General features: G+C 42.0%; 1 protein-coding gene across 4 annotated transcripts in view; it reads right to left on the reverse strand.

Annotated features, from left to right (window-relative positions):
* BMP2K (BMP2 inducible kinase) overlaps nt 1–6,184 on the reverse strand; it is a 129,215-nt gene extending 123,031 nt beyond the window's left edge. For all 4 annotated transcript variants that reach the window (XM_042936111.1, XM_042936109.1, XM_042936110.1 and 1 more), the window contains exon 1: nt 5,881–6,184. In XM_042936111.1, the coding sequence (XP_042792045.1) occupies nt 5,881–6,055 (175 nt within the window). In that variant the 5' untranslated portion in view covers nt 6,056–6,184. The remainder of the gene's footprint in view (nt 1–5,880) is intronic.
* Nucleotides 6,185–11,415: the final 5,231 nt, after the last annotated feature.

The following is an 11,415-nucleotide window of genomic DNA, read 5'->3' on the forward strand; positions in this document are numbered from 1 at the left end:
CAAAGGTAGTGATAGGCAAGATACAAGATTCAGTCACAGAACAACAGGGAATGGAGCATACTGTAGCTGGAGCAAAGAGTATTATCAGGAAATAGCCTGATTTTGAGCTTCACGCGTTGGGTGTAGACATTGGTTAAAAATAAAATCTTAAAAAAAAAAAAAAAGCTAAGCATGAAGAACTGTGAGTGCCTGGCCAAACAACATGATCAAGATGACTCTCAAATTGTCCACTCCCTCCTCTTCAAGGCATCAGATTCTCCTGGTATTCTTCATAACTCTGGCAGCTCCTTTTTTTACTCTAAATCAGTGGTTCTCAAGGTGTGGTTTCTGGACCAGCAGCATCAGCATCAGTGAGCCAGTTGTTAGAAATGAAAATTATGGGCCTTACCCAGACATATGAAATCAAACCTTGGAGGTCAGGCTCAGCAATCTGTGGTTTACCAAGGCCTCCAAATGATTCTGATGAACACTAATGTATGAGACCAATGTTCTACCAGAGTCTTTCGGTGAGCCTTCTCCTTCTGTACTCTCTCCCTCCATTATCCTGTCCCAGGGCTTTAAATAACAGCCAAATGCTCACTTATCAAAAATACCTATCTCAGGGAAGCTGGGTGGCTCAGTAGGTTGAGCATCTGACTCTTGATTTCAGCTCAGATCATGATCTCAAGGTTGGTGAGTTTCAGCCCTGCATTAGGCTCTGTGCCGGGCGTGAGGAGCCTGCTTGGGATTCTCTCTCTCTGCCCCTCCATCCCTTCTCTCGCGTGCTCTCTCTGTCTCTCAAAAATGAATAAACTAAAAAAAAAAAAGATCACTAAGCCCAGACACCTCTGCTGAGTACCAGACCATATACTCAGGATCCCACATGACGTTTATTTCCTCCGAGACATCCCAACTAAATATGTCTGGAACTCCTGGGTATCTTCCTAACCTTTTCCCCCTAAAAAAACAAACAAACAAACAAACCTGTTCCTTCTCTACTCTCCCACTCAACAAATGGTACCTCCAATCCAAGAGCTGCATAAGCAAGTCATTCTTTTAAGTTCCTATAATACCCTCCCCCCAATCCAAACCATCACCAGGTATTCCCATTTAAGCACTGTAACGTTTGTCTCCATCCCCACTGCCACCATCTTAACCATCTAATTTGTATAATTCTCAACCAGTCTCTATGTAATAATCACCATGATCTTGTGAAAATACAAATCAGAGCATATCACTGCCCTAATTTGAAATTTCAATAGCTTCCCACTGCATTTTCAGATAAAATCTAAAATCCTAAAGTCCTGGATCCTGGTCACCTTTCCAACATCATCTTGGGTCCTTCCACCATCTGACTGAATCATTATACTCTGCAGCTCTGGGCATGTTTCAGTTCCTAAAACTCTTACCCACATATAGACCTCTCTCTTCATACTCCACATTACCCCCACCTTCACACCTCTGCCTTTACCTAACTTTTCTTATACTTCAGATTTCTGGTAAAATACCAAAAAAGGTCTTCCTTGACCCTCCAATATAAACTGAATTATTCTCTCACAAAAACCCTGTGCTTTCTTCTCATGACAATTATCAAAATTAACTACATTAACTTAATGATTTTTTAATATTTATCTTCTATACTAGACTGTAAATTCCGTAAGGACAAAGAAATACGTTTTGTTCTCCACTGTATAAACAGTGCCTACTACAGAGCCTGACACATAAAAGGCATTTAATAGTTATGGAGTAGTAACAGTTGTCAATATTTTTATTAAATCTTCCCCTTGTGCTCTCTCTGTCCTCTCTTAGAAATTTCAACTTACAAGTTACTGGGCACCCACAGATAATTTCTGCAAATGAATTATCATGCTTAAATCCATCATTTTCAGACTGATTTATATTGCAAAATCAAATGTATTTTACCACCTTCCTGTAAAATTAACAGTAAGAATCAGTTAACACTTAGCCTAAATTAACTCACCCTAATCTAAGCAATTATCTAAGAGAGCTACTGAGCTCCTTCTACAGAATTCTGTAGTAAATTCCTGGCCTCCAATTACCTGTACTGACTGTACCAACAACCCCCATCCCCATGACAGAAAGTTGTACCCATGCAATCATATTCAAAATACCACTCATACCCCACCCCCATAACCTCACAATTAGATTATCTCAACAAATTATGGATAGTGTCCCAGCCTCCAGGTTCCCCATTTCTTTAAGCACTTTGTACCAAACACGTTTAGAAAAAGAAGTCCCCTACTTGAGAACCAACTTCTTCCTGTTACCAATCAACATTAAATCCTCTGACGAGCACTGAAGGCCTATGTAGGCATGTGACCAAAGAGCCAGTCCTACGTTTTAATAAAAACTTTAAAGGCGATATTGAATTATATACAGTCAATATAATTGAATTATATGTGCCTGACAATTTGACACTGTTTCAAGCTAAAATTAACATATGGCTCTACCTCATTTCTAGAGGCACAGGCTGCATTTGGTTAGCAGGTACTCCTGAAACTAAACTGTTTTTGGAAAAAAAAAAACAAAACAAAACAAAACATGAAAATGCTCCACTATGATGATATTAGTCCTCTAAACTCTGAGCAGGAATTAACAAGGTGCAAGGTGTCAGCATTTTCAAACATACACATACTTAGGTAGAGACTATGTTACAAAGTATATTTCAGAGAAGAAACTCCTCCAACAGTTCAGTTATAACATATAAATATACCTCTGATTTAATTATTTTTAATTAAATATATAATATAAAAATATACACGTATATGTATACATAAATATATACATACACATGTAGTTGATTCTCATTATTTGGGAATTCCATATTTATAAATTCATGTAGTTGCTAAAATTTATCTGTATCCCAAAATCTATACAATGGCATTTTCATGGTCATTTGCAGAGATGAGCACAGCAGTGACAATTTTGAGAAGGCCAGGTGGAGTCAATGTGAAGTTCTGCCTTGTTTATAAATAAGAGCACTTTTTGAGGTCTGTTTAGTGCCATGTTTTTCTCATTTTTGTGCTTTTTATTGGTGATTTCATAGTTTAAAATGGCCCCAAGCATAATGGCAAAGTGTCGTTTCGTGCTCCGAAATTCAAGAAGGTTGTGATGTCCCTTACAAAGAAAATACGCATTTTAGATAAGCTTCATTTTAGACATGCATTACAGTGCTGTTGGCCATGAGTTCAGTTTCAATGAGTCAACAATATATACTATATAAAGTCTTTAAACAGAAACACACATAAACCAAGGGTATATATTGACTGGTTGACAAAGATGTTGTGAACAGAGGCCTGCAGTATCTATGCCTGTATTTCCCAAGGGCAATGGTTGAGTATTCACTAATTCACTACCCAGTGACTTTACAAAAAATACCTACTGTAAATAATAAGAATCAAATATATAAATATGTATTACTTAGAGAGAAAGAGAGAAGGAGGGGGAATATAAGACAGAATACGAGACAGAGAGAAAGAATACCAGATTTATTAAAGACTCACACACACTGCAGAGGTCAATGTGAACAAGACGCCTATGTTTGCAGTAGCATGGCAAAAACACCTCAGAGCACAGCACCTACAGTCTTGGCCCTGTTTAAACAACATGGACCCAAAGCAAAAAAATGTAAAACCTATCACGTTTGTTTTTAGTTCTGTCTTTATTTCTACCCCTTTTCCCACTCAACAGTATACCTCTCCCCAATTAAGGTACTCCAAACTCTAATGCCTTTCCACAACCACTTGCCCTAATCTTACAGCCCAACAAATCTGTCAGTTATTGAATGATCATTCTTGAATGTGAACCAGACCTTGTGCTTAAAGATCTTGTCTAAATTGTCTAAATTATTTGGAAAGGAGACAGGGTATTAAGGATCTTACATAAGAAGAAACTGTCAGGATCAAAAAGTAAACTGAATATATGTAATTTCAGTTGTATGTGTGAAGAGAAAAAAAAAAAATAAACAGGGAAGAAAGCTTCCCCTCCCCTTCAGAGAAGACTAAATAAAAGTCTTAGTCCAGCAGCTGGTGTGTTAAGTGGGGGAGTCCCATCTTCCAAAAGGGATTCTTCAGCTCCTACTTTGTCCTAGCACTCAATTATGAATTTTCCTAAGAAAAAAATAACAAAATTTAAAGCAAAAGTTAGTGGAACAATCTAACAGTAACATTAGTCCTTGAATTTGTGTGTGTGTGGGGGGGGGGGGGGGGTTCAGTGAGCACTCCCCCTTTGAAATTATTCATTTTTATTTTCATTTTCCAAAATTACTTAATTTTTACTGAAAATGACTTGCTTAGGGTAATGATAGGATATGTTTAGAGCAGTGATAGAAGCCACAAATCCAAAGTCTAGTTTGATTTAACGTCAATGTTTTCTTTCTACTAAATAAAAAGACTGATCTGGGATTTTGTGAAATAAAGTGAGTTTAATACAACTCAAGCCACACTTCAATTAGTTACTACAATTCACAGAAACAAGTACAGCATGTGAGTTAATAGCCATGTCTTCTTAAAACCCACAACTCAATCTAAGCCAACATTTGAAATCCATGTATAATAAGGAGCTAGGAAATTTTATAGCATAGTAAATCTGTCTATCAAAACCAATCACCGTATATTCATTCTTTTGAGAAGCTAAGGATCCTTCTCCCACCTCTTTAAGTTAGGCTAGGCTCATTACTAGGGGCAATGTCTTGCAAAACAATGACACTCATCCCCAAATAATTCAAGATTTCTTTCTCTTTAAATATTTTATAGACAAAGCCTTCATATTTTTCTTTTGCACTAGTGTGCTACTGTTTATGGCATTTCAAAAAACCCTAAGTGGAATCTCAGTCTACGGTCTCCAAACCACATCAACGTCTGACTTTCAGAGAACCATAACTACTCTTTAATTTCTTTTCTCTTAACCTTGAATTGTAAAAGGGCCATGTATCAACAAATAATTTCTCACGATTTTTTTAAAGTATTCATTTTGTAATATCCTGCAATTAAAAACTCAAAGATCAAATGAAGCATGCAATAAATAAGAGAAACTATTTTCTACAAGCCAATTACACAAGAAATTCAAAACTAAAGTGCAGGACCTTATTTTTTTAATGGAGTAAACTTTCTTGTAAGCGACTTGGAACCGCTGACATAGCCTGGTAAAGATAATGAAGGACCGAACGCAAAAGTTCACAACTGAAAGTTAACCTGCTTTCTGACCACCCTTTAAAGTACTATCAAAGAGACATATTGAAAGGGTATGAATAGTACCCTGATAAAGATACTAAAAAACAAGGACAAATGGACTTCAAGTTTACCTGCTCCCCCAAAACAACCTACTAACTGAATTTGGGGCAAAGTATCACTCCAACACACGCACACACGCACCACATAAAAATAAATTGTCTTTCAACCGAAGACTGAGCAGAAGCAAACCCAGCTCCACACCAGGGGCTGCAGGGTCCTGTGCCCTGGGGCGCGGGTGGAGACTTGGAGATAGCAACGCACTACTCCCGCCCAAGCCTCGGCTGGCAGAACAGAGCCTCGATCCTGCACGATCTGACCCTCTAATGAGTCACTGGTCCAATCATGACACCACATCACTCACTAGGACGTTTTCTATTTCTTTCCTCGCGTCAAGGAGGGCTGAAAATGACTTGAACTCGTAATGAGAGAACTGTACCCTGGTCAGAGCTGCCAGCAGCGAGAAAAGCCGGTTTCAGAGCAAAAAGCCCGAGCTACTTTTTAAGAGCCCCTGCTGGCATAGCACAGGAGGCAGAACCGACAAGAGTAAACCAAGAGGGCGAGGAAAGAGGCGGGCGAGGACCGGGAGAAGCCACCGCCACACCCCAGCCCTCCCTCACCTGCCTGCCCGAGCCTCCCCAGGCGCCCATACCTTCGGCTAGCGACTCCTCCAGGGTGACCTGGTAGCGGCCGACCGAGAACACCCGGACACCCACGGACGAGCTACCGGAGCTGGAGCCGGCCCCGACCCCGCCAGCCGCGCCACCCGCCGCTCCGCCGCCGCCGCCACCGCCCTCCGACTTGGGCATTCGAGAGAACTTCTTCATGGTCCCGCCGGCGCGCTGGAGGGCGCGGGGTTCGCGCAAGGGCGAGCGAGAGAGCGAGTCCTCTGCCCGGCGCGCGGCCGGTCGTCCGCGAGGGGTCGCCGCCCCTCGCCCGTCCGACCGTCCGTGCGCGCTGCGGCCCGCCGAGCCTCACATCCCGCGCTCCCCCAGCGCACTGCCCCTACCCCGCCGCCCGCTCCGCGGCTCCGCTGCAGCTGCCGGGCTCCCGCAGAGGGCGGTGGAGAGGGCGGGGATGGGGCGGGGCGCGAGGGGGCGGGGCCGAATGCGGGGGCGATGCCGCCGCCTCCGCGAGAGCCCCGGGCTCCCAAGCAGCCTCGCTGAGCGTCGGGAGCGCGAGCCCGGGCGGGGGGTGCCAGGGAGGTAGGTGGGGAAGGGGGCGGGGCGGCCGGCCCCTCCGCCGAGTGGGCTGGACCTCTCCGGCCGCACACCCTCAAGACTGCAGCCAGCGGCGCCGCCGCGGGAGCTGGACCTACGCCGCTCGCCACTCGCGGCCGTTGGCGGTGCGGTGCCGCTGCCCACCGCTCTCTGAGGCCGGGCGCCCCGCGCAGGCGCGCTACCCGCGCCGCCGGAAGTGACGGTTCCGGCTTTTGTCACGTGGAGAGGGAAGGGGGGGGCGGGGGGGGAGGTGATTGTGGGGGTTGGGAACTTGGGCGAGGTCCGGGGCCTCCGGTCTGGGGGTCCCGGCCAGGAGGGTTCAGGTCAGGCCTGTGGGGCTCCGGCTTCGAGCTGGGGGTGGGGCGGGAACTGGGTCCCGCGGTGGCAATGCAGCAGGGTCTGTGATCTCGGCTAAGAGTTGGTGTGTCGCTCTGGATACTTAAAAATGCCGCCAACAACTTTGCCCCCGCTAAGGAACTTCTCGCTGCATTTCTAAGCCAGTTTTCCAGACCTCCCCTGAGAATCTTCTTCCGTTCGCCCACCCCCGAGCGTGGGAGGTGGGAGCAGCACGGAACTAGAGCGGATTCCAGTAACCCAACTTCTAAAGCCACCGTGTCACACTCTGTTAGCAGGCGCCTGTGCTGGGAAGCGTTTTTGCGGTTTAAAAATTGCTTAGGAGTACTTTCTAAAATCTCGTGTGCTGTGCAACAGCCGTGTGAGATATTCGGAACAGGTATTAAGTGCATTTACAGACCGTTCATCACCTTTGGCCAAGAGAGCTTAACCGACTCGCCCAAGGTCACACGGCTGGGTAGTGGCACAGCTGGGACTACAAGGTCCATCCTTTGATACTTAGTTTCATACTTTAGGCCATTCTGAAAAAGTAGGTTGAAAAACGGCAGGTTTACGACGGTTGGGAAGCGTTGAGTTTCCTCCAACGCTCTTCTAACAAAGAGATTTGCCCACTTAAAACAAAAAGCTCATTGCGTCAATTTCATAAACTGCAGAAATCCCAATGCCTACAGAATGAGGCAGGCAAAAGGAACATGGGTATAAGACATTGGGGAATGTAAGAGAATGACAAATAACAGAGCACGTGTAAATAAAGCACCCAATTATCAGCTTTAGACTGCTTTCTACCACCCTGCCCTTGTGAATACAGGCCCATTGTGGCCAGGGGTTCCAATTAAGAGAAACCAGATATCTGGAATTTTTTTTCTAATATGGCATTTTCTAAATTTTTTAAATGTAGGCCAAATAAGCTGTGCCTGCAGGACTCTAGTATGCATCTTCTATGAAAGTCCATAAATGTGGTTCTATCCCAACCTCTATTTCTTTATCCAACTTATTAGTAGGATACAGGCAGATGTGCTTAGGCAAAAGACTTTGAGTTTAATAATCTTCCACTTTTCCTCCCCTCTGCTATTTGAAGAAAAGCTATTTCTGCCAATGCCAAAACTGTGCTCTGGATTTAGGCATCTTTGCTACATAACCCACTAAGCTAAAATTCTTCATCCAGAGACCTGACCTTTAAAGTACATTCCAGCTCAATGGAAGTCAGATTATATGTCAGATGATTGATGTGGTGTGACAATTGGGGATTTCCATCTAGAAATAAACTGAGCATTTTCCTTACTGTGGAGATTCACTGTGGAGTTTCATTTCTACAACATTTCAATGATCTTTTTGAAGCAGTCTAATGGAGAAATTTTGTCGTTCCATACAATTCAAAACTGGTATCAGCCTAACATACAAAGTTTGGGCTTAATGCAACCACACCTAATCGCAATACAGTAATAGTCTCCTATGATCACAGCAAATTTACCACAATTGCTGTGGCAAAGAAACTCACTTTTGTGTACCCAAGTAACCTGACTTCTGATATGGAGTTTGATAACTAGTTTAAGGCATAGGACCCTCTCAAAAATTATGTGTAACACCAAGTAATGTATACTTCAATTTTCCACCAAGCATGTAATAAAATTTAAATATTCTCTGATCTTCACCGAGTGTTAGTTCCGCAATATTCTATGAAAACCAATAACATATTATTAAGAATGCAAAAGTATTATATTACTAATGACAAGAGTGCCGAACGTTTGCAAACACTTTTACCAGAAAAGGTGTTAAAATTAACTATCACATTGTATCTTCCTACAACTTTGTGAACTGAGAATGAGTATTCTTGAACCAATTTGTAGGCAAAAATGAGACACTAATTCATTAAAAACTCTATTAAGAATTCTAGTCTTTAGTTTTGTACTCATTATTAAACCATGGTTACAGATGAACATCCAATTTGGCTTCCTGCCGGAAAATAAAATCTCTAGGAGAAAATGTATGGATGATGTAGATTCTGTTCCTCTAAAATACTGTCATCGAGGTAACTTATAGTAAGTACACAAATACAGAATGGTTTAATAAAGGTAAAAAACTACATTTCAGTTTTTTAATACATATCTCAATATTTCAAATGTTTATAGCTTTACTGCTATAATAGTAGTTGGAAACTAGCCATATAATGGAAGACTTTTTTTTTAATAGATTGCTTCAGTTTGCATAGTTTCATGTTACAATATTCTGATAAAGTCAACAGATCATAGGAGCCAAATAAAGAATTCCAATAACCTTAAACAAGAAGGATTTTGACAATGGAGGAAGGAGGGATTATTGTTGTATTTTTGTCTTCTAGTGGAAAACTATAACCTTTCTTTTTACTTTGACCCTCATCCACTTTACACCAAGGTGACTCTCAAAGTTGCATGGAGTGAGAAAAACTGACAAAGATCAAACAAAATGTGCTTATCCAAAAGGTTTATTCCAGTGCCATTATAAGCTTTATAAGTCATCTCTTCCAGTGCCTGAGTAATTTTTTTTTCTCACAAGTCAACGTTTTCCTTTGATGACATATCTTCTATTATTAGCCTCATTATGCTTACTGTTAGGAATAATTATTCTCCCTCCCTAACAATATTTATACCTGCATAAATACCCATATCTTTTCTTTCCAAAAGGGTAGCAGTCCTGAAATCCATTAGAATATAAACCTGTTTCCATTATTTTAAAATGTGTTTTTTGATGTCACCAACATTTAAATCTTTTGTTAAAACTACTCGACATCATCACTATACCTTGTCAGAATTTATATACATCTAAGAAAAATCAATATGATAGTGTAGTTTAAAATATCAAGATGCTCACAAATATTCGTAACAGGAAAAATGACTTATTTGACGTGAAATACATTTCTATGGTAGAATTTCTCCTACAACTTGACCATGCTTTTTAAAAAGACTACAAGAGGTAGGCAACTTCACCACCAGAAAAGGCACTTTGATAGCCAACCCAGCTGAAGGTGGAGGTGGGAGGTGTAGGGAGAGGTTCCAATGGGTATAAGCACCTCAGGCTCATCTGTCATGGCAGGAATATCTTCCTGTCTAAAGAAGTATGTGTCCTAGTGGGATTACAGTCACACTCTTTGGTATATTCCTGCCTTCCCCCTTCTTGATACCTTTTGCATTTCCCTCCTTTGGCGGAACTCTACTACCCCGTTCCTACCCTGCTCCCAGTTCCATTTATATAAAACTTCGGTGGAACGTAAAATAAGAACTAGTTCTTATTGGACATTTGCAACATATCAGTGCTATTTGAAAGTGCATTACATGTATGAACTCAGTACAGAAGTGATGAGCTCTTAAGGTTGTACTTGTACCGTATGCTGCCTTCAAAGCTCCACCCAGCAATATGGTTGATGTTATGATCTTAGAAACTGCTGGGGGCAGAAAAGTAGCTCTCCTGGTTTGGGAAGCAGGTGAGCAGTCCCCATGGGAAAATATTGAATTCTGTCCCTGAACTGAACTAATGCTAAATTTCTACACTTTCAGCACATTCAAATATACACAAGCAAAACTGTATTCAAGTTACTATAAAGGGACAGAGAAAGCAAGGATTAAAGCTAAATTCAGCTTTTGTTTCAATCCTTATCAAAATGTGCATCTTGTTTTACCCAGTCTTCTGCCAACTGTGGTAGAGACTATTTATTCATTGAATATGTACAATGTGTAAAAAAAAATGTATGAACCAATATATAACAAGAACTATACACTATGGTAAGAATCATGAAGTTTCAGAGCTAGAAGGGGATGTAATCAAATGCAGCATCTGAAAGAGAAACAGGAACATTTTTTGAGCACCTAGTATGTCTCAGGCAATATGCTTAACCCTGTATAAATGTTCTCTATGTATCCTCTAACACGGGAAGTGAATATTATTACTCCCAACTTGTGGTTTTCTCACTCCAGCCACCCTGAACCACCTTCATTTCTTGCCGATCTGTTTCAGGCCTCAGTGCTCACTCCAGTTAGAATGTCTTGTTCTTTCTCACAACCACCTGACTTAATGGGTGACTCTGTGAAACTCTAGAACCACCTCCCCTGTAAAAGCTTTCCTGATCTCTGCCATTTGCCAGTTCCAGGTAGAATGGACTTATTTGTATCCCATACTACTCTTTGTAGACTTCCAGAACTACACCTATCAACCTATTACAAGGGCTTCCTTAAGTGCTTGTCTCCCTCTACTGACATTAAGAGGCTTAAGGGGAGGGACCATGTCACATTGTTTTCTTAAAATTTAGTGCCAAGCAATGTGCTTGACATATAGTGAGTATTGAATAAATGAATGAATAACTTACCCTAGAATCGGGTAAGTGGTAGAGTTGGGGGCTTGAGACCAGGCTCAAATCTCAGATGTGTCTGAAAACCCAAGCTTCTTAGCTTTATCTACATTTAAGTTTTGGTCCCTTTTAAAATAGGAAAAATACTGGGGCACCTGGGTGGCTCAGGTTAAGCGTCCGACTTCGGCTCAAGTCATGATCTCGCGGTTCATGAGTTCAAACCCCACGTCCGGCTCTGTGCTGACAGCTCAGAGCCTGGAGCCTATTTCAGATTCTGTGTCTCCTTCTCTGTCTC

Source organism: Panthera leo, chromosome B1, assembly GCF_018350215.1.
Source record: "Panthera leo isolate Ple1 chromosome B1, P.leo_Ple1_pat1.1, whole genome shotgun sequence".
NCBI lineage: Eukaryota > Metazoa > Chordata > Mammalia > Carnivora > Felidae > Panthera > Panthera leo.